Source organism: Terrapene carolina, unplaced genomic scaffold (assembly GCF_002925995.2).
Source record: "Terrapene carolina triunguis isolate 2854851 unplaced genomic scaffold, T_m_triunguis-2.0 Scaffold179, whole genome shotgun sequence".
NCBI classification, from domain to species: Eukaryota; Metazoa; Chordata; order Testudines; family Emydidae; genus Terrapene; species Terrapene triunguis.
Genome location: NW_020664530.1, coordinates 3,302,921 through 3,327,619, shown reverse-complemented (window position 1 = coordinate 3,327,619; position 24,699 = coordinate 3,302,921). Strand labels below are relative to the sequence as shown.

At 41.6% G+C, this 24,699-nt stretch overlaps 1 protein-coding gene across 1 annotated transcript in view; it reads right to left on the bottom strand.

The window, feature by feature from the left end:
• Positions 1–24,699, bottom strand: part of LOC113407004 (E3 ubiquitin-protein ligase HECW1-like) — a 373,262-nt gene that overhangs the window by 23,399 nt on the left and 325,164 nt on the right. Inside the window, exons 22-24 of the mRNA XM_026654044.1 lie at positions 21,737–21,889; positions 2,747–2,845; positions 1,300–1,429 (exon numbers count right to left, since the gene is read on the bottom strand). Coding sequence (XP_026509829.1) covers positions 1,300–1,429; positions 2,747–2,845; positions 21,737–21,889 — 382 coding nt within the window. The remainder of the gene's footprint in view (positions 1–1,299; positions 1,430–2,746; positions 2,846–21,736; positions 21,890–24,699) is intronic.

The window sequence follows — 24,699 nt, the reverse complement described above, 5'->3', positions numbered from 1 at the left end:
TCCTTTCCACTAGTCTACAGACACACCAGAGTTCAACCTCAACCTTGAAAATACCCTTCTGCAGACTCTTCTGCTTCCAAGATCCTTATTGCTGATCTATTGTTTACTCCTGCTGCCAGATTTTCTCTACTCCAACTCTATTCTTGATCTCCTCCAGCCTGGCTTATGCCCTTACTACTTCCCTGGAAAGTCACAGGGGCAATATTTTACTTTGATCTCTCTGCTGCCTTTGAGACTACCAGTCAAACCCTCATCCTGAACTTTCTCCTTTCCCTCGGCTTCGACACTTCTTTAGCCTTCAGCATCTCCTTTGGTGGCTCTTAATCCTGCCCCTAACTCCCCATTGGTTTCTCTTGGGGCTCTGTCCTCTCTTTCTTTTTTCTAGGCAACTTCATCCACGCTCACAGCGTTACCTACTGTCTCCATGCTGATGATTGCCAAATCTGCCTCTCTAGCCTCATCTCTCCCCTTTTGTACAGTCTACCATCTCCAGCTGTTCTTCCTACATCTCCTCTTTGATGTCCCACCACTATCTCATTGGGTCAAATTCAGTGGGGTCATATGTGGTGGTGTAAAATACACAGATTATGCTCTCATTTACAAAAGTGTAAATGTAAAGTAACTCCAGTGAAATCAACAGAGCTATCCTGAATTTATATTGGTATAACTCAAAACTAAATTTGGCCTCATGCCTGAGTTGGTTAAACAAACAAACAAACAAACAAAAACAAAATCAAAACAAACAATCGGGTGTAAGTGGCAGAAGCATAATTACTGGGGGTGCATAACTAAGGGTAATTTACATGCCCAGTGGGCAGAAGGAGGTGAGGGTAGGAGGAATAGCAACTAATAGGAAGGTGCAAGGCAAAGTAGTGATGAGGGTTGCCATACCATATGCCACCTATTAGTTGTTCCCCCCCCCATTCCTTTCAGTCACATCAGCATGTAAATTACATCCTTTGTCCACAGTCACCGAATAACAAATCTGTCTGAATTACACCCTAGATAGAGGCGCTATATTCCACTTTAGAGAATTTCTTCTGTTCATCAGTGTGTGGCTGACGAGGCCTGTAGGAAAGCCAGGGCTGGTATTGTACACGGTAGACTCTGAGAATAACTGTGTGCACTGAAATAGGTGGCTTATAAGAACAAAAGGCAAGAGATGAAAATGGCATTGAAAAGGTTAAAGGAATTTACTATGAATCTGTTCAAACAGAATGATGTTCATTGTGTTTGACTATGTCAGTTCCAAATCTGTTTTTCAAACTCTGCAATGGTTTGTCACATAGCCATACTCACCTGGCCAAACACCTCCTCATTCACTGTGAAAGTGAGATCCAGGATATCAGTGATGTTGTTATCCTTCATCCACTGCAAGCTCTGATGAAACTCCTCATCCAGGTACTCCAAGTCACTTAAATCACATGGCCTAATTGTACAGCAAGACAGAGAAACGACGAGGAAGATATAACCTTATGTGTACCAGGATGATGGTTTACTGCTCAGAACATGTACAGTGTTTTCTTATGACAAAGCTCTGACAAAAGCTGATGCCCTTTTGACTTTATACATACACCTTTTGTTAAAACACCAAACTCAAAGTGCGTGGACTACAGAACATTAAATATCAGTAAAAGAGAATGATGTGCATTTTAAAAGCTTATTAAAAGAGACTTCACTGCAAATTCAGATTAATCCTCATAGACTTTAAGGTCAGAAGGGACTTAGTCTGACTTCCTTCATATTGCAGCCACAGAACCTCCTCCACTAGTCCTGTAATAGACCCCTAACCTCTGGCTGAGTTACTGAAGTCCTCAAATCATGGTTTAACCAACCATTTCAGCTAAACATTCCTCTGAGTTATCATCTGTCAATATATATCAATTCATTCAACTGAATCTTGGTATATTTTATGTGGCTTTTCTTATTGCATAAAATTGATTAAAGAGCAATAGACCATCCATTAAAATATCAAAACATTTCAATGAGCATTAAAAGTAATACATTACTGGGCATCTCCTGGTTGTCATTGTGTAAGACAGGCTGAGCAAAACCCACAAGAAACCTGTAATGCTTTACATCCATATTAACATTTGGGGAGGAGGGATAGCTCAGTGGTTTGAGCATTGGCCTGCTAAACCCAGGGTTGTGAGCCCCCTCCTTGAGGGGGCCATTTGGGGCAAAAATCTGTCTGGGGATTGGTCCTGCTTTGAGCTGGGGGTTGGACTAGATGACCTCCTGAGGTCCCTTCCAACCCTGATATTCTATGATTAAACATAATTAATAAATGCTTAGGCTGAAAAAAAAATCCAAACAATGGAGCTTGGGCAATTAAGGTTTTTCCAGTGACATGCAAGATAACTCATTTTGTTTAGAGAAAAGAATTGTTTCTCTGTAGACTGTCCAATTAAATATGCTTTTCAGTGACCCATATCCCATTTAAATGGTTCGGACTGCATTTTCCTAATATTAAAATTTAGGAATGTGGACCAATATTTTCAAAAGTGGGTGCTTAACTCCAATGCCTTTTAACCCTTTAATCAACACTGTTAATATTAAAGAAGGGCACAGTCTGGGGGAAAAAAGGAAATGATTAAATCTCCCTCCCATCTACTCTAAAAACAACAGTGGAAGAACTTGAAAACTAAGGTCCCAGTCCTGCAATGAGCTCCACAAGGGTTTGTTTCTGCAGAGATCATGGCAGGATCAAGGCCCAAGTCTCTGTTGATTGCATTCATATACTTACAGCCTCAGTAGTGCTTTATAGAATGGCCTCGTGAAGAAAGCATCAAGAAGGTACTGATGAATGAGAGCAAGGCCAAGGATACGACCACTGAACCTGAACCTAGGATACAAATAACACACAGTAAATGATGTGTAACTCAGAACATACCAATGTAGGAGCTTATATATATATATATATATGTTAAATATCTTGTACTGAATTTGGCCTGCTTAACATGTTCGTCTGCCCACTGTGATGGGGTGCCTGCCCCAAACTGGGCTCTAAGAGGTTAATAAAGCCCTACGGAGGCTGCACAGGAGGCAACCAATCAGAGAAGGGCTGAAGGGAACAGCCAACCAGGGCCAAGCAGGCCCATATAAAAAGGGAGCTGCAGGGCTGGGAGCCCAGGGGGGAAGGACTGTGTCTCTGGAGGGCTGAGAGAACTGCCAGCACCCTGGACAGAACAGTGCTGCGAGCAGGGAACGGGGGAATGAGAGACAGCTCCTGGCTGACTGCTGGAGTTTGCAGGCTGAGGCTCTGATGCAAGGGCAAAGAGGATGCTGGGGCCATGAGGAAGTGGCCAGACAATTTGCTGCAGTTGCCACTAAAGGAAGTGGCTGAACAGCAGACTGCAGGTCCCCCAAAGGGGGGAGCACAGTGTGTGTGGCACGGCCGGAGGGCTGCGTTGCTGAAGAGGACGCCACAGTCCTTGGAGAGATGTGGGTCCTAGAGCAGGAGTGACGGCAGCGAGGCACCACCTGAAAAGGGTGCACTAATATGCGGAGCTAATCTCCAAGACAGCCAGCAGGAGGTGCCACAGTGATGAACCCTGTCATACCACTCATCGTAACAGATTACGGTCCCCCCCACAGAAAGCAAACTTTTATTAAGAAACATTTGTGTTTTTAGCCCCTATGGTTGCAGTGAAAACTTTCCAAACATGAACTGAGTGTCACTGATGCAAAACCAACACAGAGCTGTCTTCCTGAGTCTGCAGACAGACTGAAACAACAGCTTTAAGAGATGTTAACAGTCCCATTCAGCTTAGTAAAGTGTGAACTTTTAGGCATAACAATGGCACTTTAACAGCCAGATTTCCAAATAATTCATGTGCACAATTACTGCAATTCTGTGCACAGATCAGGCAAGTACATGTGCAAATGGCAAACAACAAAAATAGCAGTGGTCCTAAAAGTGCCCTGAATCCCTTTGTCCCACTGAGTTATGCTGAATGCAATATTAACTTCACTAACTAAATGTTTAGTTATTATATAAAGGCCACATTCTTCCCTTGATCTTTGAATAAGCCTTCCACTGTTATCAGTAGATCTGCTGAGACTCAGTATGATAGCCCCCTAGCGTAGATGCAGCCAACAGAAGTTCTTCTGTCAGTGTAGTAACACTACCTCCCTGAACGACGTTAGCAAGAGACGCATTCTGCCACTGACATAACTGCGTCTGCACTGGGGGTTTTGTCAGCATAGCTATGTCGATCAGGAGTGATTTTTTTCCCACCCCCCTCACCATGTAGCTAAACCAATATAACTTTTAAGTGTAGACCAAGACTATTATTATGATTTGAGCTCCTGAGACAGTCTATATCCCAGTTTTCTACAAATTGTTCAGGATTCCCATATCTGCATTAAACAGATGCAATAATGTGGCAGCAATACATAGCTCTTTCAGCCAACTAGATTATAAATAAAATGAAATGGCATTTGACAATAAATGGAAATGACACTGCTGCCGTGGTAAAACACACATGCTCTTATGAAAAAGTAATACTATTTTAGTGTATGTTAAATAGTTTGCTTTTTAATCTGGGAACTCCTCTGTACTGTGAAAATGCTGGTGGTCTTCGATGGACCAGAGGACAGAGACAAACATAAGTGTGTATATCATGCTGAAGTCCACTGGGCATTATGGTTAGAATGGCCTGGAAGACAGGAAACCTGAGTTTTAGTAATTGCTTTGCTGTGTGACCTTGGCCAAATCATTTCCCTTCTTTGTGGCAGTTTCCTACCTGTAAAATAGGGATCATAAAGTTTATCTACCTTTGTAAAGTACTCTTAAGACCCTCAAGTCATTTTACATTACCAGACAACAAATGGTAGTAAAAATGTTTGTTCACCACTAACCTGGGTCCGACTTTAATCAGTGACTTAGATGTGAAAGACTGTAATTTTAATAACTATCCCCGCAAACTGGAAATGACGTTCATGCATGTCAGAACAATCTAGTTATAAAAATCTGAGTTACTTTGTGTATATGTCTTGTGTTATGGTGTATGATGATAATCTGCTGTATCTCTACTCTTTAATAGGTAACCTTCCACCCATTCCAGCTTTAGAACCTTGCTTTTGGAGGGAAAAATGTATGACTGATTTCACAATGGGACATTTTTATTTAAAAAAAAGAAGCTGCTTATCAGTCCAAAAGAAAAAAAATAAAACTTAACTGTGAACACTCTAAGCATAAAGTGCTTTGAATTGATTGACATCCTAGTAAAATTTTACAGCACTGAAAAAAAAAAAAACATATCAAAAGCAAGAAACCGTTCCTTCCACTCCAGGGAAAAGCACACAGATCCCTTTTGCAAATGAATGATACATATTCCTTGCTGTAATAAAAGCAGCAATGAATATCTGTTCAGTCAACTCTCATGGGATAGAACAAGTGCTTAGTCTGTCAAATGGGGCACAGAATGACAGTGGTCCCAGTTAGCATTTACATCTCCACAGGAGTCGCCTGTGTGTCCCCTGCTGCCAAAAGTAGGCACATATGGTATATAGCTAACTATTAACAGAAGTGTGATTATATGACCCTTACAGCTGTTTCCATACCAGCAACAAAAGGCAGCTGTTGGGAATGTTTAGAACCCGTTTCACTTCACTTGTGGTCCAGTGCAATGTTTCCAGCAAAAAGCAATTAAAGGGGGGAGCTGACACAATGAAAACACAGTGGACGCCAGACAACTAAAGGTGGGGAAAATGCCTGAAGTGTTGACTTTAATCCTTCAGATTGAGAGTCAGGTCCATTTGTCCTAAATGATGCAACTGGTTTTTTACTTTCTCCATCATAATTTTTGAAAGTGAAAGTTCAAAATACAATAAGCATAAAGTACTATACTCCATTGCCAGAAGGCTCACTCTATACCCTCTCAGGTGAGCATAGAGGAGGACAATATTTTGGTGGGAACTCTTTGGAATCGTGAAACTGAAAGTAAAATGTCAAGGGAAGCACGACCTAGTTTGAGACTCTGATTCTGCTAAGAAATTGTTGGACATAGTGCTGGCTCCAGTCTGAAGGATTTAGGGTATGGTATAGTTAGGTGAGATATCCCCTTCAGAGAAAACAAGGCTTATTTACAGAATAAACAGTGTTGAGGTAAAGCCTGACTGGAGGGCAAAGTACCTTCCTTAAGCTGACATGTTTATTTTTCTGAGCAAGTGTAAATTGCTTATTAGAGGTAAGGATTTGTTTTAGCAAGAGAGGCAGGTTGGGTGAGTGGTGGGAGAGTGGTGTGGTTATGTGAGGACCCAATTCTACCCTGTTCTTTCAACACCCATTCTCTCCCCTCCTGCAAGACAATGATTGAATCTGAATAACATACCTATAGCAGAGAAGGGAAATGGGGGAGGAAGGAGGGAGGGTAGTTAATGAACAGGAAATGGTGGGAGGAGGGAGAGAATTAATGAGTAGGAGAGCTGCTCTGGTTTGATTGTCTATTGACACCCTTCGTCCACTGAAAAAGGACATTGTGTGCAACTGCCTTTTCGCTTCTAATAATGCTACTCTTTGACCAGTTTGCAGGAGTTTCCTACAAATTCCTACACCTTCTGAGAATTTCACAGTAGTGCTTAAATTAGAGCTGACTGTAACATGTCTCATGCTGTATTCCAAATGATCTTATCCTTTTATACTGCTGCTGAAGAACCAGTTTTCATCCGTAAAGCAAATTTCTTATGTGTCAAACACTGTCTGACTGTTAATTTGCACAGATTAATTTTAGGCTTCATCTAAAAGGACTTGAATGAAGAGGGCTGCACTCAAGCCTTCTTGAGAGCCTTCTGTAGTGAAGTTTAGACAACTGTACTGTGAGAGAAGGATACTCAGCAGACATAGCCAGCAACATAGGTATTATTTTCACAGCAGTAGGGCAAAGATATCTGGGGCAAATGGAATGCTGGAAATAAAGAGATACAGTAGTGTTGCAACTCCTGCAATTTTATCATGAGTCTTGCAATATTTAGTGTTTTACTTGAAGCCCCAGCTCCTGGAGACAAGTGGTTAGGTGAAAAATCTCAGCTTTCATTTCTTTTTTAAAAAGTTGCTAGCATCAAGGATGTGGAGAAAAGTGACCCAACTGCACCCAAATGGCTCATACAGCAGAAAGGAAATGAAAAAAACTGAAAAAAGTATTATATTTACAGAAATTTCATGATTTATAAACTGATCTTGTGATTTTTGAGGCCTGACTAATGGGTTTTTGAACCTTGCAAGTTGGCAATACTGTGCAGAGGGACCATAGAAGGAGGGCCTGAAGGGGAAAAAAGGACAGTTTCCTTCCCCACAAAATGCCAAGCTGCCCTTTGAGCAGTGGTTTGGAGGCCACCAGCCACTTTCTACTGGAAAAACTAAATTGGGACTGGACCAACATTCCTTATTTAAGTTTTAAATACTAGAAAATGAGATCAAAATGTCTATTCCATAAAAGTTCTTATACCAACCTTATCACCAGAAATTCTAACCACTACCAAGTTGTGTATTAAGCAACATGACTGACACTTGTCACATGTTGTTCTTTTCTCTCTTATCTCCTTCCCGGGGGAGAATCATATGTGCAGTGGAGTGTTTTGTTCAGTAATTATTTTTTAAATATGTACAGTCTGTTATGTGTTTATAGGGTAGCAAAGTGCTCCTGGATAGGGCAACCAGGTTTCTGGGAAGTAGGATTAGATACAAGGAGATCAAATATATCAAGGAGCTTAATTTTTTTTTGGAAAAGAGGGAAATTTGTTAGGAAAAAAATTAAGAAGTGTAGGGGAAAAGGCATTTGCCATCCTTTGACTTTGCAAGGACCTATTTTTAGAGCAGAAGGATGCATTACATAAATAGCCCCACAATTATTTTTAAAGTTTTTTTTTAAAGTAGAAGAAATATAAAATCAGTGAGCCATATACTCTCATTCCTAAGACACAGCAAGGTGTGGATTAGTCAGTGATTGTTGCATTTTACGTAGGGTGACCATGTTTCCCAAAGGGAAAATGGGACACCACGTGGGGCTAGCCCTCCTCTCCGACTGCGTGGGGCTAGCCCGAGCCAGTTGGCAAGAGAAAGCAGGACAAATGCTCACTTTTGCCAAAAAAATTCAGGACGGTCAGGACAGGGCTTAAAAAAGGGACTGTCCTGGCCAAAACAGGACATATGGTCACGTTAATTTCATGGGTGTTTTACAGTGCACTAGATGCACACACCAATAGGCTCTAATGCACATGCTGTTGTGGGTTATTGCAGTAATTATATCTTGTGGTCATATTTTTGAATACAATAGTAAGTGGGCAGCAAATCAAATCAATTAGTAAATGTGATCATCTTTATAAAACCCTGGCAGTTGATCAAACTCACAACCTCTGAGCCTGCATTATAGTTTAGTCTGGCACACATATTTAACTTCAATTTGTGGTGACAGAACTACTGTACAATCATCAGAAATCTCTGTTGCCAGGACGGTTATACATACATAGCATGGTTAAATTTTTTTTTATAATCATTTGTTAAATTCCTTGTTTCTTCTAATTTTGCAGTTTAGCAGTAAAACCACCCTCTCTCTCCAGCATGGTATCCCTGGGGGTGTCATGGTACACTAAAACCATCCACATATTTGCTATTGTGCTGTGTGCCCCAGTGCTTGAGGCAAACACTGTAGGCACTCCAAACACTATGCCCTTTTGGCTCTAGACCTTGGTGGGTTCTAAACATTCACGCACACATCTCATAATAAAGGAGTAGCCTTTACAAGGGCCAGAAGAAAAAGAAAAGGGTGCACATACCATAGGTACAAAGTATTGGTTGTGGAAAGACAGTAAAAATTCATTCCTAAATAAGCCCTAAGGAGGAATTCTAACAAGGGGAATACAAAGGCTATCACTGGCCCTCAGTCCTCCTTCAAGTCCACCCCTCTTTTTGAGGGTGAGGTCTTACAGTCTTAGTTTGATAGGTGTAGGCTTGGCTCTCTCTCTGATCTTTGGGGTATCACCTGGTGATCACACTGTCTGTGGGCCCCTCCCCATAGTCTCCCTGGCACCTAGGCACATTGGAGTACCACATGTTCCACTTGATAATTTTTCTGGGTCCCTATACCTCCTTTTTAGATATGCTAGGAACCATTTTTTGTCTTCCTGATTATCCAAAGGTGAAGCTAATGAGGGGGCATACAGTAATAAGCCTCACACCAACAGGTTTGTGTGACCCAATTTCTTATAACCATTGATTTATTTTACATACTTCACAGTATAGCCTAGAACTGTAAGGCACATCATTTTATGTTTTCTCACAAACTCAAAACTCATTCCAGGTTTACTAAGTTTTACTAAGTTTTTGAGGGAGCCTGTGTACTCCTACACTAATTAACTGCTTCATGTCAAAACCATGGATAAGTCAGTCAGCTAAATTTCACTTTGAGTTCTTGGGTTAATTCAAACTTAAAACTTAGAAACTCAAGAGGTGCGGAAACGGAAGGAATGGTTCACCCAAGTTCCTAGAACCTGAAACTGCTGAACATGGCACAGGAATTTATCCCTGCAAGTTCTGCCCAATTATACTGGAGTCTATGCACATAAATACAAGCCCTATCAGGATGATGTATACCATAAAGACACAATGTGTTTTGTTCAAGCTCTAAAGATGACAGAGAGTATTTCATGAGTCCCGCTTTGATAATATTCTCTCTTCCTATTATCCTGGGAAAAATCTATGAAACTTAGTTGTATTTTATACACAAAGTTGTAACATTCCTTTAAAACAGTGGTTCTCAAAGCTGGTCTGCTGCTTGTTCAGGGAAAGCCCCTGGTGGGCCGGGCCGGTTTGTTTACCTGCTGCTTCTGCAGGTTCGGCCGATCGCGGCTCCTACTGGCCGCGGTTCGCCGCTCCAGGCCAATGGGGGCTGCGGGAAGCGAACTGCAGAGTGGCAGGTAAACAAACCGGAGTGGCGAACTGGAGCAGCATAAGTACTGAGCAACCTCAGCTCTCACAGGTCACATTTCTAGAAGTCAGACCCACAACTTTCAGTTTTTTATCAAAGCAGACTGGAACCATACTCATAGCATTAAAGGCTAGTGGAATACTGGTACACCCTCAGTGTTTGATTTACTTTACTTTTCTAGTGTTTATCTGCCAATTCAATGCACTATTTTCTGTTTTTTCTTTACACACCACTTTACATATCAGCAATCCAATACTAAAGAGAAATCTTACCCGAAAAAGCTGTTTTTCCTGCACAATGGACATGTGAAATGAGTACCCACTACATTTTCAACAGATCACATGAACACTGAGTTAGTGTCCAAACTTATGCTGTTCCTGAGGCTTAGGTTATGCAAAAACAATGAAATAATGCAAACCTCTACCTATGCTTCCTCCTTCACCTTAGTTGTCCCTACTGTGTCCCTCAAGAACTGCCTCTGTCCTAGCACCTTGGTACCGTCTCTCAAAAGATCGGATCCCTTATATCCTGGATGAGTTAATAAGCTGAATCTGCCACAATGAGTCAGCAGAGTTTTAGGGGCTTTATGGAGGATTCTAATGCCTGCAGTAAGATAGGCTGCAAGAAGAGTCCTGTCAAAGGAAGCAAAATCACATCTCCATAAGGAAAGCTATTTCAAATTCAGTCTTTTAAAGAAAAAGAGCAGTTTAATGAAGGAGGGGGCATGGCAAGATACTTTAATGATGACAGTGCAGTCCCCAATGTGGATGTTGTTGTTTGGGGTGATGGCATAGTAGGATGCCTCGGTGGATGCACTAGTCCAGTACATTTCCCAGGAAGCCACCGACAGAGCCCCTGTAAAACCTTCACCACAAATTACAGATACCCTCCCATGGTGGAACCCTGAGACAGAAGGCAGCCACCTACCATCTGACTAGAGCTGGGCAACACTTTTCTGGTGAATAGTAAATCCACTGAAAAGTGCATTTTTGGGGTTCAGAAACCATTCACAAATTCAGATAAAATTTGGTGAATAGTTTCAGCTTAAATTTTTTTTGGAAGTGTCAAAATTAAATGAGCCCTTTTGACATTTTTTGAATCGACATTCCATTTTGAAAATGTCAATTTTGTTTGACCTGAACACATTTTTTTTTTCAGTTCAGCCACCAAAAAAATCAACTATTCGCTCAGCTCTATGCTCGACGTTCCTCAGAAATCAGGCCCTTTTTTGGACTCAGTTGCACTGGGTGAAAATTGTACTCCTCTGGGCTAGCAGCAGGGAATCAAGGACATCTAGTACAATTCCTGCTGATAACCACAGGAAAGATGCAGATCGAGTAGCAACTGACTCTCTGAATAACTAAAAGTTTCAGAGCTAATTTAATATATTTGACATTTTTACTTTCTTGCTTCCTATAACAGAGTATGCAGTTGCCTGAATCAACCAGGGTTTATGATATACACCATTTTGGACTGACTCATTATGACATATGGTTTTTTTTTGTTTATCTCCTCCCCTTCCCCCCAACTTTTGAAGCCAACAAAGGAGCATTTTTGTTCAGAGCATTCTCAACATAAACTTCTGAGAACATTGGGGGGTTGGAAATCTGCAAACTGTTGAAATTTTATAACCAAAATGATTTATGTTTGTTTTTTGTTGCTTCAGAATGTGTTGAAACAGACCAGTCAAAGTCACTCAGAAAAATCTTAGATTCAGTCGTCTACTAGGCAAGAAGACTGTAAAAACACAAGCCAATGACTGCACATTTTCCTTCGATTGCTAATGAGTCACTGACATATATATCTAACACTGAAGCCACAATAACTGACACAACCAATGACATGTTTGTTCTGGACGGCGTGGGGTGTCGAGGAGTGACAGTAAGGCCCCCTGTTTAACAGAAGCAGGTAAACACTATTATACTTTTATTTAGGAGTATTTTACTATACAAGGACCATAATCTGCTTTTCTTGTCCCCAGGGCCAGCTCTAGGCACCAGCAAAACAAGCTGGTGCTTGGAGCGGCACATTTTTAGGGACGGCATGGCCGGTGCCAGAATGCCGCCCCTGCCGCCCCTAAAAATGTGCCCCGGCCGCCCTAGCTCACCTCCGCTGCTGCTGCCGCTTGAGAGCCTGGGAGGGAGGGGGAGCAGCGGCGTGCGAATCAGCTGTTTCGCGCACTGCGGCCGCTCGGGATCTCCCCCTCCCTCCCAGGCTCTCAAACCTGGCTCTCAAACCTGGGAGGGAGGGGGAGATCCCGAGCGTCCGCGGCGCGCGAAACAGCTGATTCGCGTGCCGCTGCTCCCCCTCCCTCCCAGGCTTGAGAACCTGAGAGGGAGGGGGAGACTCTGAGTGGCCGCGGCGCGCGCGCCGCTTCTCTCCCTCCCTCCCTCCCTCCTAGGCTTGAGAGCCTGGGGGGAGGAGGCAGGGCTGGGGATTTGGGGAAGGGGCGGAGTTGAGGCAGTGCCGGGGGTGGGGTAATTAAAAAACGGGGGGTGCGTGGCGGCCAAAATTGTTTTAGCTTGGGGCGGCAAAAATCCTAGAGCCGGCCCTGCTTGTCCCACTGTAAGTTCAGAATAACTTCACTGATGTAAACGTATAAAACTTAAGTTTGATGACAAGTATGCATTTGTCCAGAAGATATCCTGTTTTATGAAAGTATGGATGGATAGTTTTTCCAATGCTAAAAACATAACCAAAATAAAATCCACATGTCAACACAGAATCATGCATACTCAAAGTATTATGGACTTCAGAATTCTAAATGACAAGACTCAGATACACTATTAGTGATACAGCATAACTTTGCGACAGTATTTTTTGCCTGATTCTGCAAATCTCTGACCATCCTCAATTTCCACTGACATCACTGATCAACTCTCAGCACCTTGAAAGACTGGGTCCTTTGGTTACTATTATGAACCTTAAACATTACGACTCCAGTATTTCATTATGTATTTTTCTTGATACATTTGACAGTACCAATTTCTGGTTTGGCCTCTCTGGCCTCTTCTGCATTAAATACAAGCACATGAGTCTGTTTCAGTCTAAATAAATGGAACTACTGTATGTTGGAAATTTATTTCCCCACTTTTCTTTTATTAAGCTCAGTCTTTTATTCACACAAGGTGAAATTTACACCCCTTTCCCCACACAAAGCCCAAATAAAATGTGCAGAACAATAAGAGGGTCAAAAGAATGGACTACACTCCCACAACTTACAGGTCAGCTCCACTATTCCAGATCCTGGGCTGGAATGGGAGAGAGGAGGTGGAGAACCGTTCTTCTGCATCCACTCTCCATTGGTTTTGGCCAGTGGATGTAAGCACAGATGCAGTGCCCATCTCAATGCTTCCTTCTATTTCAGTATACAGGGAGCCAGCATGGAATTCTCCATCTTGCTGTTCTGCCAACTGCAATACACTATAGGGGATTTGATGGCCTCTTTCATCAATGGGTGAATTTCACCTACAGTGCTGCAAAAGATTGTCTTGACCTTAAGTCAAAAAACCATCATCATCTTTTGGTGAAATTATCCCTCCCTCTGCCCATCATATATGTAAAATTAGGCAATGTAGTTTGGGAGCTGGGGGTTAGGACAGCCACATCTCATGTTTCAGTGTCTAGCAATATCACCAATTCATGTCCTCCAAACAATTTAGAAAATTCTTCTAGTAAAAGAGGGAATCAAAACCAATGTAAATATGAAGCAGAAACTTCAAAAAATCTTTGAGGCTGTCAGAAAGGCTCAGTAAGAAGAACATTTTTTCCTTTCTTTGCTTTACAATTCGCCTTTAATCCTTCTGTGTATATCAATTCCTCCTGACCCTTAATATATAATTAACAAGCTGTTCCAGCAGTACTACATGTAATTCAGTCATGCCTCAACCTTAAAAGGAAAATCAAAGTTTATTTAAATACATTAGGACACAGGAGAGATCATAATACGGAAGCAACAAGGCACTTCAGTAACACAGACTTCTCAAGTCAAGTAAGATGACTGTCGCTGCATATTTATTTTAATAGTATATGACTCTTGTCTAGTAGATTTACAATAATGCTTTAAAACTTATCATTAATTAATGATTAAAATGTATACAGTAATGTAACCTAAAATACATGGTTTTCTATAGTGTCTTTCATCTGAGAATTTCAAAGCACTTTAAAACATTAATCAACTTGAAATCCATTTGATATATACTAGGTATTGATATCCCTATTTTGTAGCTGGAAACTGAGGCAGAGTGAGGTTACAGTCTAAATTTTCAAAAGTGATGAGTGGTTTCGGGTGTCTTACTTGAGATATTTTAAAGGGGCCCAATTTTCTGAGGGTGGGGACTCAGCACTTTTTGAAAATCAGGCCTCTTCAAGCTGTCTCCAACTGGTCACCCAAAATCATTCATCACTTTGGAAAACATAAACCCACAAGACTTGCCCAAGTTAGTCAGTGGCAAGGCCAGAATAGAATCCATCTGACTCCCTGCCACAAACCCTCTTAGGCCCTTTTTTATAGGCTTTGTATCTTAAGACAATTTGTCACATGCTTGTCAAACATTGTAATAAAAACTTATTGGATTTATAAAATTGTGTCCTCTGGCTGGTAGGATACTAGTGGCAATGAATTTGCGGGTCTCAGCCTAATAGTTTGTTAGTCCATGTAACAAAACTCCAAACAAACAGAAACAACACAGCTTGGCAATATCTGATCAGGAGAAATCCAGGGCTGGAATAGTAGGGTTGTGGCAAGTTAAGGGGAACGTGAACTGGTTGTGTGGGGAAACTTGCTCAGAGCCTGACTCTCAGTGCTCATACAAATGGATACATCCATGGACAAATTCGAAAAAGAAAAGCAAGGGACACTGAACCAGATTTTCAGCTGGTGTAAATTGGCCTATTTTCATTGAAGCCAATGCAGCTAGGTGAATTTACAGCTACTCAAGGCTTAGCCCTCTGTTTAAAACCATAACTACTTATATGTGGTCCATCTTAAATCTCTGCACAAACAGAGGTTGTTTACAGCACTCAGGTTCTCCAAAATGCTTCCACTACATAAGTGTCTTCAGCCTTGTAGAAAGTGAACACCCACCAACACCTAGTGGTCAGGTGGGGATTGGCTGGTCATCTGAACACTGAAAACACAATACTGCCCTCCAGTGCTCCCACTCCAAGGGTTTCCAGTCCTCCCCTTTAACACAGCAGGGACTTTGAGGTCTGGGCCCTTGAATAGTGGAGGTCTTTTCCAGTTGGGATCTCACCCATGGTGAAGGCTCCTGTTGTTATAAGGTCCTCTCGGAGTGGGTAGGCGAGCCGGGGCTCATACTCTCCATCGGGCTCTGGTCCAGGGCCCAATGGTGGGGCAGCTACACTCTGTACATTGGGGTGCTAAGCAGCTGCCTCCCCCCCAGACCACTTCCTATCCCAGTCTCCTTTAGCTTCTTAGAGTAAATCACAGAATCTTCAGTCAAGTCTCTGACCTGCACACTCAGTCACCTGCCTAGCCTTGAGGTTTGCTCAGGTCTGCATTGTCACGTCGCAGGCAATGAGCACCTGGGCAATACTTTCCACTCAGAGTATCCATCTGCTCCCTTCCACTGCCTGCCTCCCCTGGAGCTATGCCCAAAGCTGTTCCTTAACCCGCTGCTCTCAAGTCTGGGGTTTGCATACCCCATCACAAGCCTTTATTTAACAAAAAAAGCAAGGAACTGTCTGAGAGATCAACTCAGTCTTAGGGTATTTCTAGCACATTCTAAATATTTATAAAGTAGCCATGGCATTGCAGTACCAGTATCCAGTGATCCAGTAATTGTGATCTAGTAATTGTGAAGTCCATAAATGCCTAATCGTGTCAATAAAAATGCTGTCATTAACCCTTTCTGAAAACAAAGATGTTTTAAATTAGCATAATCCTCTGGGTCTCCTGATGACATTTTATGTCTGATTTTTGTCTGTCCATATAAATTTTATGGTTCTTTGGGAAGAGATGGGGTAATCTTTTGTTCCTTTAATTGCTGTCTCTGATTTATATTTACAAACCGCCAGTGAACCAAAATCCTAAAGCATACGGATTATGGAGACGGGTGGGATAAAAGATCAACTAAGATCTTGGCTACATTTGTGGCAGAGTGTAATGTATGTGTAGCTACATGCCATATTGAAAAGCAGACTGTGTCCACACTGTGATGTGTAGCTACACATGGCAGGGATAGGCTTTGGCAGGGGGCAGACAGCAGGGAAAGTCACTGCAGTGGGGAGCTGCCTGAGTCTTTCCCTGCTGCCCCCCCGCCCCGCCAGAGTCTTTCCCCACTACCAGAGCTTTTCACTGAGGCAGTGGGAAGGCAGCACAACATTATACTGCTTAAAATAGCAGTGTAGACGGGGGAGACACTGCTTGGGTGTACAGAGAGCCATGTAGAGTACATACCCTAAGATTCTGGCATGTCAGTACTCTACACGCCTAAGCACTGCCTCACCATCTACACTGCTATTTATACCCGGGCTAGCTGGGCAGCGTCTGTACTCTACACATTGCCATATATGTAGACATACTTTAAGTGATCTAGGGACAGAAGCCCTATATATTTAACAGTAAAATGTTCAAATCAAGTTGATCCTGCTGCTGAAAGCTGGGTGCAATAAATTCATTTATTTCCCTCTAGACCTGCTGGAGTTTTCTCAGTCAATATGACGGAGTTCAGTGATATGAGGGAGTTCTATTGAAATCAATAGTGTTACACTGGGGTGAGACTGCTGTGAGAGAAGAATCAGGCCCAGTCTCTAGGATTTTCCTTGTTACTACAGTTAAGGGTGTATCAGACATCTGTAAACAGACAGACACAGAAAGAGAAACAGGATTTCCATCTGACCATGTTTTGCAAACATCCTCACTGTCTGATTCAGATGCAGCTGAAAAGAGAAGGGTGTCCTTGTTATGACTCTCAGACTGAGTTCTGACAGCAGAGATGGGGACTAAATGGCCACTCTTAAAATTAAGGAAATGATAAATTGTTCCATGCTAATAAGTAGAACTTCAATTATATTATGGCTGAATTATAGCTACATTAGCAGTCTGATTTGGGTAATCACTTGAGCAATGAAGAAGCACTGATATGCCATTGTTTGGGTCTGGCGAAATGTATCTTTGTCCATCTGCACAGATCTGATTACAGAACTGCAGTCTAGTTCTGCAACCCTGCCTAATAATGACTAGAACCTTCCTCCTTAAAAAGTCCCATTGATTTCATGAGACTACCCAGAGAGTAAGGAAAATCTCACCTGAATAAGAGTGGCAGAATCAGGCCCATAGGGAACACAATGAGAGGCACTGACTATTTTATACCATTATGTCTAGCAATGATTCCAAGGTGTGTTTATAGGTGTGTATTTGTGCACATGCACGCGTCTTGGTATTTCCCACATTATAAACCAGTTGCTTGCTGAAGGCACTGAATCTTCTTCAAGCCTTTCAAGCAGAGTTGGGATGTTTTCTACTGCCGTGAGATACACAAAATTGAACAAGAAAAGAGAATAAGCAGAAATTTCTGTCTGAGAAGATTCATCTTGAGGTGGGGCAACAGAGAGAAAGTTCCCTTCCTCCACTTTTCACCACATGGAAAGCAAACCTAATAATCTTTGGCGCTTAAGTTAAACTTCCAAATTTACAATGTTTGAGTGGGTTAGAAATAAGACAAACAAGTTTTCCCATCCCTAGGATAGAGGAAGTTTTGATCCTACCACAACGGTTGTGTTTTTCCAATGCCTTCCCACTGATGGTTCAGATGACTATTGCTAAATATCAGTGTCTTGTGTCTCTCTGCACTCTTTTAACCTTTGATCCAGTCCCATATGGGCTTCATCATCTAGAATGTCACAAGCACAAGAAAGCCAGGAAAACCACCAGAGCAAAAGCATCTCTGTATACTCACGAATAAATGACTGACCATGGACCCCAATGAGTTAGTGCTATTGCAAAACTGAAAGCCATTTCAAAATTCTTTCCAAGGAATGTTAACAGGGAAGCAAGTAAGAAGCTGCTGTCACAGGCTATTTGGAGCCTTTTATTAATACGCTAAGAATTCAGCATTATGATAGAGAACTAGAGGATTTACTGAATATTATATCCAACTTAGTTGCAGATCAGTAGAGAACTTTTTAACATTTCCAATTGTCCTTTCTCCCAGCATGCACTGAGTCTGATAGAAAACCTGGGATGGACTGTTCACGGGCTCTCTCTACTTCAATTGTCCCACAGACCTGGTCAAGAACACAGAGGGGATCTTTCTGGGTCATTGCCTACAATCATTTTCTTCCTACCAAAATGGTAGAGAAAACATGCCACTGGACTTGGTTAATTTATTTGGGGAAAGAGGGACTTCTTCAGCAAGTGTGTCGTGTTATTTTCAGCAGACAGGGAAAGCCTTCACCTTCTGAAGCCTGTACAAGCGCAGCTGTTATATATTGCCTAAATACCATCGTGATTGGTTGCTTTATAAATATTCAGACAGGTAGCTATACAGGCTGACTAGATAAGATATAATGACTTATTATTGCATGGATTAAGAAGAATCAATATGGTTATGGATCCAAGGTATAATCTACTACATACAGCCAACATTTTCTCATTACACTTCTTCACTCTAGAGAGAGATTTAATTAGATTCCTTTCAGATATTTTTTCTTTCCATTGCTGTAATTTCTAAACATGAGTACGTGTGATATCTCTTAGTTTTGTGCATACAACATTTACACGAGACCTGGAAAAAAGTCTTATTCAGTGGAAGCTTGTAGGAAAAATGTTAAATCTCAATTTCTCCATAAATGAGAAATATTTTCCAGTCTATGTCTCTATTTTCACTTGGCATACACGACTACTCTGTTCTTTGATGTGCTCACTCTGGATTTGGAATGTTGTTTGCACAAGGAACAAGGCATGAAATAAGTCATTACTGGGGGGAGAACTAAACCTTTTTGGCTGGGAGAGAAAATGTGGATTTCTCAATTCCCCCAGCCTGGACAACAGTTAATATTTTCTAATGTATGTTTTATCCCAAACTCATCAGCATTCATTTAAGCATACTGCAAGAGAAAATTCCAACAGCTGTTGCTAAAGATGCCTTTTGCACTATGTACCTCTTGATGGGACTTGCAATATTTCCAAAAAGAAAAAGGGGCCCAAGGACAGATTCCATGTGAATGATAAGCTGTTTGCACTACTGAAAGTCTGCCATAAATAAGTTACAAGGCTCAAGGAAACCCCAAACCTGAAACAATCTGTGATTGTGTAATTTTTGTGACTGACCTCAAACTTTAAAGTTTAAAACGACTCTAATATTAATACTTTACACTTATCCAGTGACTTAAATCTGAGGCTCTCAAACCACTTTACATATATCAGTAAATTAGGTATTTCACAACAAATCTGGGAGCGAGAGGACTATTATTGTCCCCAGTGCTAAGATACTATGCTAAGGGGGGGCCCATAACAAACCCTAAGATAGATACATTTTAATAATAAGAGTTTTACCATAGATTTCAATGGGAGCCGAATTAGGACAATGCTGAGAGCTTTAAAAAAAAGTCCCACTCCTCTCACACAAACAACCACAGGCAGGTTTATAACCTATCCTCAGATATATTAGTCTATATACCCTTAATGGATTAATTCCATTCTTTGGACTTTAAAATGCTGGGTCCAAATTCTGCCTCCGATGGATGCATAGAACTACCAGTATAGTCAACTAGAGTTGCATGTGTATATCTGAGGTAAAATATTGTCTTTATATTAATAGCAATCTATTAATCAGTATGCATAGCAAGAGAAAATGTATCTGGATACTAAAAGCCAGCTATGAAACTGATCAGGCTGTTTATGAGATTTTGGCCTCAGCTAATTATATCCACAAGGGTTCAAGAGCTGTTACTGAACAGCCACCATATTGTTTATTTTTCCCTTGGCTCTTGCAAACCTCCCATATTTTGGTTTACAACTCCTTTCGCTACTCACAAGGCCCTCCCTTTGCATGATTGACTCATCCTTCTGGCCAATGATGGCTGAACATGTATGTCTCTGTATTATATATTTTCTATACACAAAGAGCAACCAAGTACTTTCAGGCTACATTAACTCCATTTTATATTAAGAGGACAACAAAATGAGAGAGAAGAAAAGTAGGAGAGAGCACAGTGTGTCTCCCCTCTCCAACCGGCTGTATTGTATCACACTTGAGGACAAAATGGCTGGTAAACTCTTCTCACAGGAAGAATTTTTAGAAATTGGAAAGGTGCAGTACATAGAAAACAAAATACATACATTTCATAGCTACAGCCCCTGAACTCTGGAGCTCATCAACCATGCTTAAAAAGCAGATGGAAGGCTTTGCGTTTCTGCCATCAGAAACTAGGCTAGCCATAGGAAGCATTGTAATATCTGAATTGAGCACTCATTGAGAATGATGGTGGGGAGGCATTCTGATATATGTATTACAGATCACAAGTCATCGATCCCATGGTACTCAACTTCATGAGAGTGGTGATGTACCAAACATTTATTTCAGACACCGCTGCTGCATCCCAGGCATATATATATATATATTACCCATCCACTGCAACCACATACCAGATCCCAAATGGAACAATTTACTGGTATGAGACTTCCTACTGCCTGCCCTAAGCTAATGGGATGGAGGAAGTGTTTACAAGAACAGAAGGACATATGGAACTCACAACTTGAATGAGGTATGTATTATACTCTAATAAAAAAAAAACCCTTCTGATGTGAGTTACTGAGATTCCCTCAATAAAGAAAAACATCAATAGGAATAACTGATATGTCAATGTTTTGCTAACATGATGAAATCCCAACAAGTGCTTCTGTTCATAGGGAACAAATAAAGCTCGGAATCGGCTGCCCACAGTTCAGTGCACCACATCTGAAATTATCAAAAGGAAAACAACTCCCAAAAGACAGAGAGATGCAGAGGCAGACAGTAAACTGAGAAGACACACAATAAAAACAAATGTGAAGCAGCAAACTGATTCTCAACATATACACTGTAGGTGAGGAAAGCCCATTCTTACTGGTCCCATCACACAAAAACTGAGCTAGTTCAGAGGCTACAGCATTATTTAGGGCTAAAGTGTGCTGTTCAGACACAGCCTGCAGTAGTGGGCAGTGTGGGATATTCCATCCCAGCAGGAGCACCTGGAGGCGTGCCACAGGCAGGCACAGTGCTGCCTGGAGTGCAGAGACAGCACAAATATTACTCTTTGATGGGGAGCAATATGGGGCTTCAATGTCCGGACACAAAGCCAGGTGGCTAGTTGGCACTGGGGGGGCAGAGCCACAGTCATGCCACTCCCAGCCCTCTCTGGGCTTGCTGAGTTCTTGCATTCAAGTGACTTGGAGAACAGCAATTGTACCTGGCCTCTGCACAGGAGTGCAAGGAGAGCAGGATAAAAGAAAGCTCCTTGAATCTTCTTACTCTACTAAATCTTGTGTACTCACACATGGGCACAAACAATGCCTTAGCGTCAGAGCATGCAGTGATAAGTGATAAGTGCATTTCAGTAAAAGGCCTGTTAACTCCTCCTCTTTCAGACCCTATTATTTTATCTACACACTGACATTCCCTCTTTCTTGCTTTCTTCTCCTGCCCCATTTCTAAAGAATCTCACTCCCCACGACAATGGTAGGAATGGGATTTAGATGCAACCTGATGTAAACTGACAGCATTTGTAACACATGTGCCCTTCATCATGTGGATCCAACTGGACTGTTTCACTCTGCTTAACATTTATACGGCAGACCTTACCATTCAAGGTGGTTTTCCACAAACGCAGACATGGGGCTGATCTGTACAGTGTAAGTGTCATTGGCTGAATACTCAAACAGGCCATAGTAAGGATTGAAGAGCTCCTGAGACAGAAGGAAGAAGAACTCTCGGGAGGGACCACTGTAGTCCAAGCTGGAAAAGAAATTCAGATAAAATGAGTCTCATTCCTAGCTGTGTGCATTTCATGCTTTGCATCTGAACTGGCTAATGTCTTACTTGCAGACAATAATTTCTAACATGTTTGCTGATGCTAATTCTCCTCTCCAAGGACTACGTTTTAATTTTAGGAAGAGACCTCAGCAAGTCATGATGCATAAGCTGCATTATTCCCTGAGTAGCATTCCTGGAAGGTATCATGACACAGACATCCCTGAATATAGCTTTCTCCTATACCCCCTTTGTTCCATGCGGTAATAATTTGCTACTGCACAACATCCCTTCTCTCAGCTGGGCAGCAAGTGAGACAAGACTTCTCACATTTCCTTGCTCTGCAGGGCGCTATCTGCTTAATTCTGAACACCTAGATTCATGGTCTGGGTAGCTCACACAGAGGAGTAAAAGAGGGTTCTTACTTCTTGCATGAGTATGCAATCTGAAGCACATTCCAGTCCCAAGATCTCAAACCTTGGGTACTTTCTTACAATGCGTGGTTGTGGTCCCTCAAGTCAAGGATGAACATGACTGAGTCCTAACACAACTCTTTCTCCTGTAAACTGGTATGGTGATTTTTCACTTGGTAAACATGTGCTTTTTTAGTTTTCTGGTGGTTTCAAGTTTATTTGGTATCTTGGGGAGAGGCATGTACATTTAAACTAAGCCTTGCTGTCTGGGTTTATGACTTCTCTCTTTAAAGGGCCACTCTCCATTTCTTTCTTTCTTTCTTTCTAACTCTCCTTTTAAATCAGACCTTTTCCAATTATCTCAACTATTTAAAAAATGCTTCATGAATGCATTAATCCCAAACAAGATGGATTTATTAAAAACAGACTGTCCTGCAATAATGTTAGGCAGCTTTTATGGTTAGTCTAATATAAACCTCCACACAGTAATAAGAAAGAACCACTTGCAGCCATAAATCATTTAATGCCAAAATGGTTTCTGAGACAGGCATTACTTTTTACATTTAATAAATTCAAAGGAGGTGGAAAATTCTGCAGCTGGATCAGCCTACTCTATAATAAGGCTGAATTTATAGTAGCATAATTGCAAGTGGCTGTATGTCTGACTCATTCACATTGGAAGGAGGCACAAGGCAGTCTTGCCCACTTTCAGTGCTACATTTTGATATGGCCCTTTAACTCCTAGCAGCTCTGACTCTTAAGTGTGCAGTCAGATTAAAGCCAGGAAAGTGAAGGAGATTGGACCAAATTATTTTTCTGGTGTAACTCCACTGAAATCAGTGGATAAAAATCTGGCTCAATTAATATAAAGATATGGGGCTAGATTTGCTATGGCTGGTGCAAGGTGGTATAAATTAAACCTGCCTGCTTCTCTAAAATCCCTCACAGGAGCCCTGCACTGAAGGCTTCTGGGAGATATATTAATTCAACACATTCCCTTCACAGCCAGCGCTGCCCAATTTATGTGTTGTGCTGGCTCCCCCTATGTACCTCACATTGCCAGGAACATGGGTCGTTGAGGGCACTTTGCACCATTAAATCTGCTCACCTCCTCACTTTCCACATTAGGGTGCCTCCAGCAGGATCTTTGGCCTCAGATTTAAATGAATTCGATTTTTATGATTTGCAGGATACTATGCCAAACACGGTAGAAGTTATTGGGAATTAGGGGGAAAAACCTAGGAAAGTTCATTAAATGGGCCATTGTTAGCATATTAGAACCATTCTCCAGATGAGTAAACTGAGACAAAGGAAAGGTTAATGATTTACCCTTGGTCACACTGTAAGGTGGTCGCAGAGTCAGGGACAGAACTTGCTATAACAGAACTTCTCTAACTTTTAGATGACACTGACTCCATAGATGTTCACAAATTAAGGGGTTAATAAAGTCCATAATATCAACAGCACTAAAAGTAACTCCCTTTCTGACTGGTGATTTACTCTGCTTTCATTTTATCTCCAGATGAACTAAACTCTACAGAACTCTTCACTTGATCTGTTAGCAAGTTCAATCAGCAGCGATTGCTGTGCATTTTGCCAGCTGCCCCAACATCTTTGGAGCTGAAACTGTATCTCCCTTTTTGTCCCTAAATCTTTTCTGTGTTTCTATTAAGAGATTGTACGCACAACACAATTAAAACAGGATTCCAAGCCTTCAGTATTTGAAACACTGGAGAGATTCAAAATGTCTTTCTTTAATTAAAGTTTGCAGATGAAACCTCATGTAGAGCATAACTGTTGATCTGAGGCGTTTGCAAGGTTTGTTTGGATAAGAAAACAAAAACTCAGCCGTTTACTGTAATCTCATCTGAACTACCAGAACTTCTTGGGTTTGCAAGATCAGCCAGGAAGTCTCACAAAAAAGGATGCCTCAAGAGATTTCCAGTACTTTCTGCTTCCGGCTGACAGTAACAATGGCTCTTCTAATAGTATTTATGCTTCTCATTTCAGATAGGGTGAGTGAGGAAAACATTGTTTCAACCACAACAAAGGTTCATTTTAAAGAGGCAGTGAAAATTGCTCATTAAAGAGGAGGATTAACAACCTGATATTTACTTGGGCTAGTGCCTCACTTCCCCCACTGTCCAATGGGGATAATACCCATGGCACCAGGACGGTGAGTCTTAATCAGTTAATGTTTTAGAAGAACTCAGGAACTACAGAAGTGCTCAGCATGGAGAAGTACTAAGTAGTACAAAGGTTTGGGTTGTTTTTAATTTTATATAGACCAGTCCACCTCCCCAGAAGTAACAAGTAAAAACTAAAGCACAACAAGAGAGATTCAGCCTTTTCCCAATGCCATACTTGCTTCGCAATGCAATG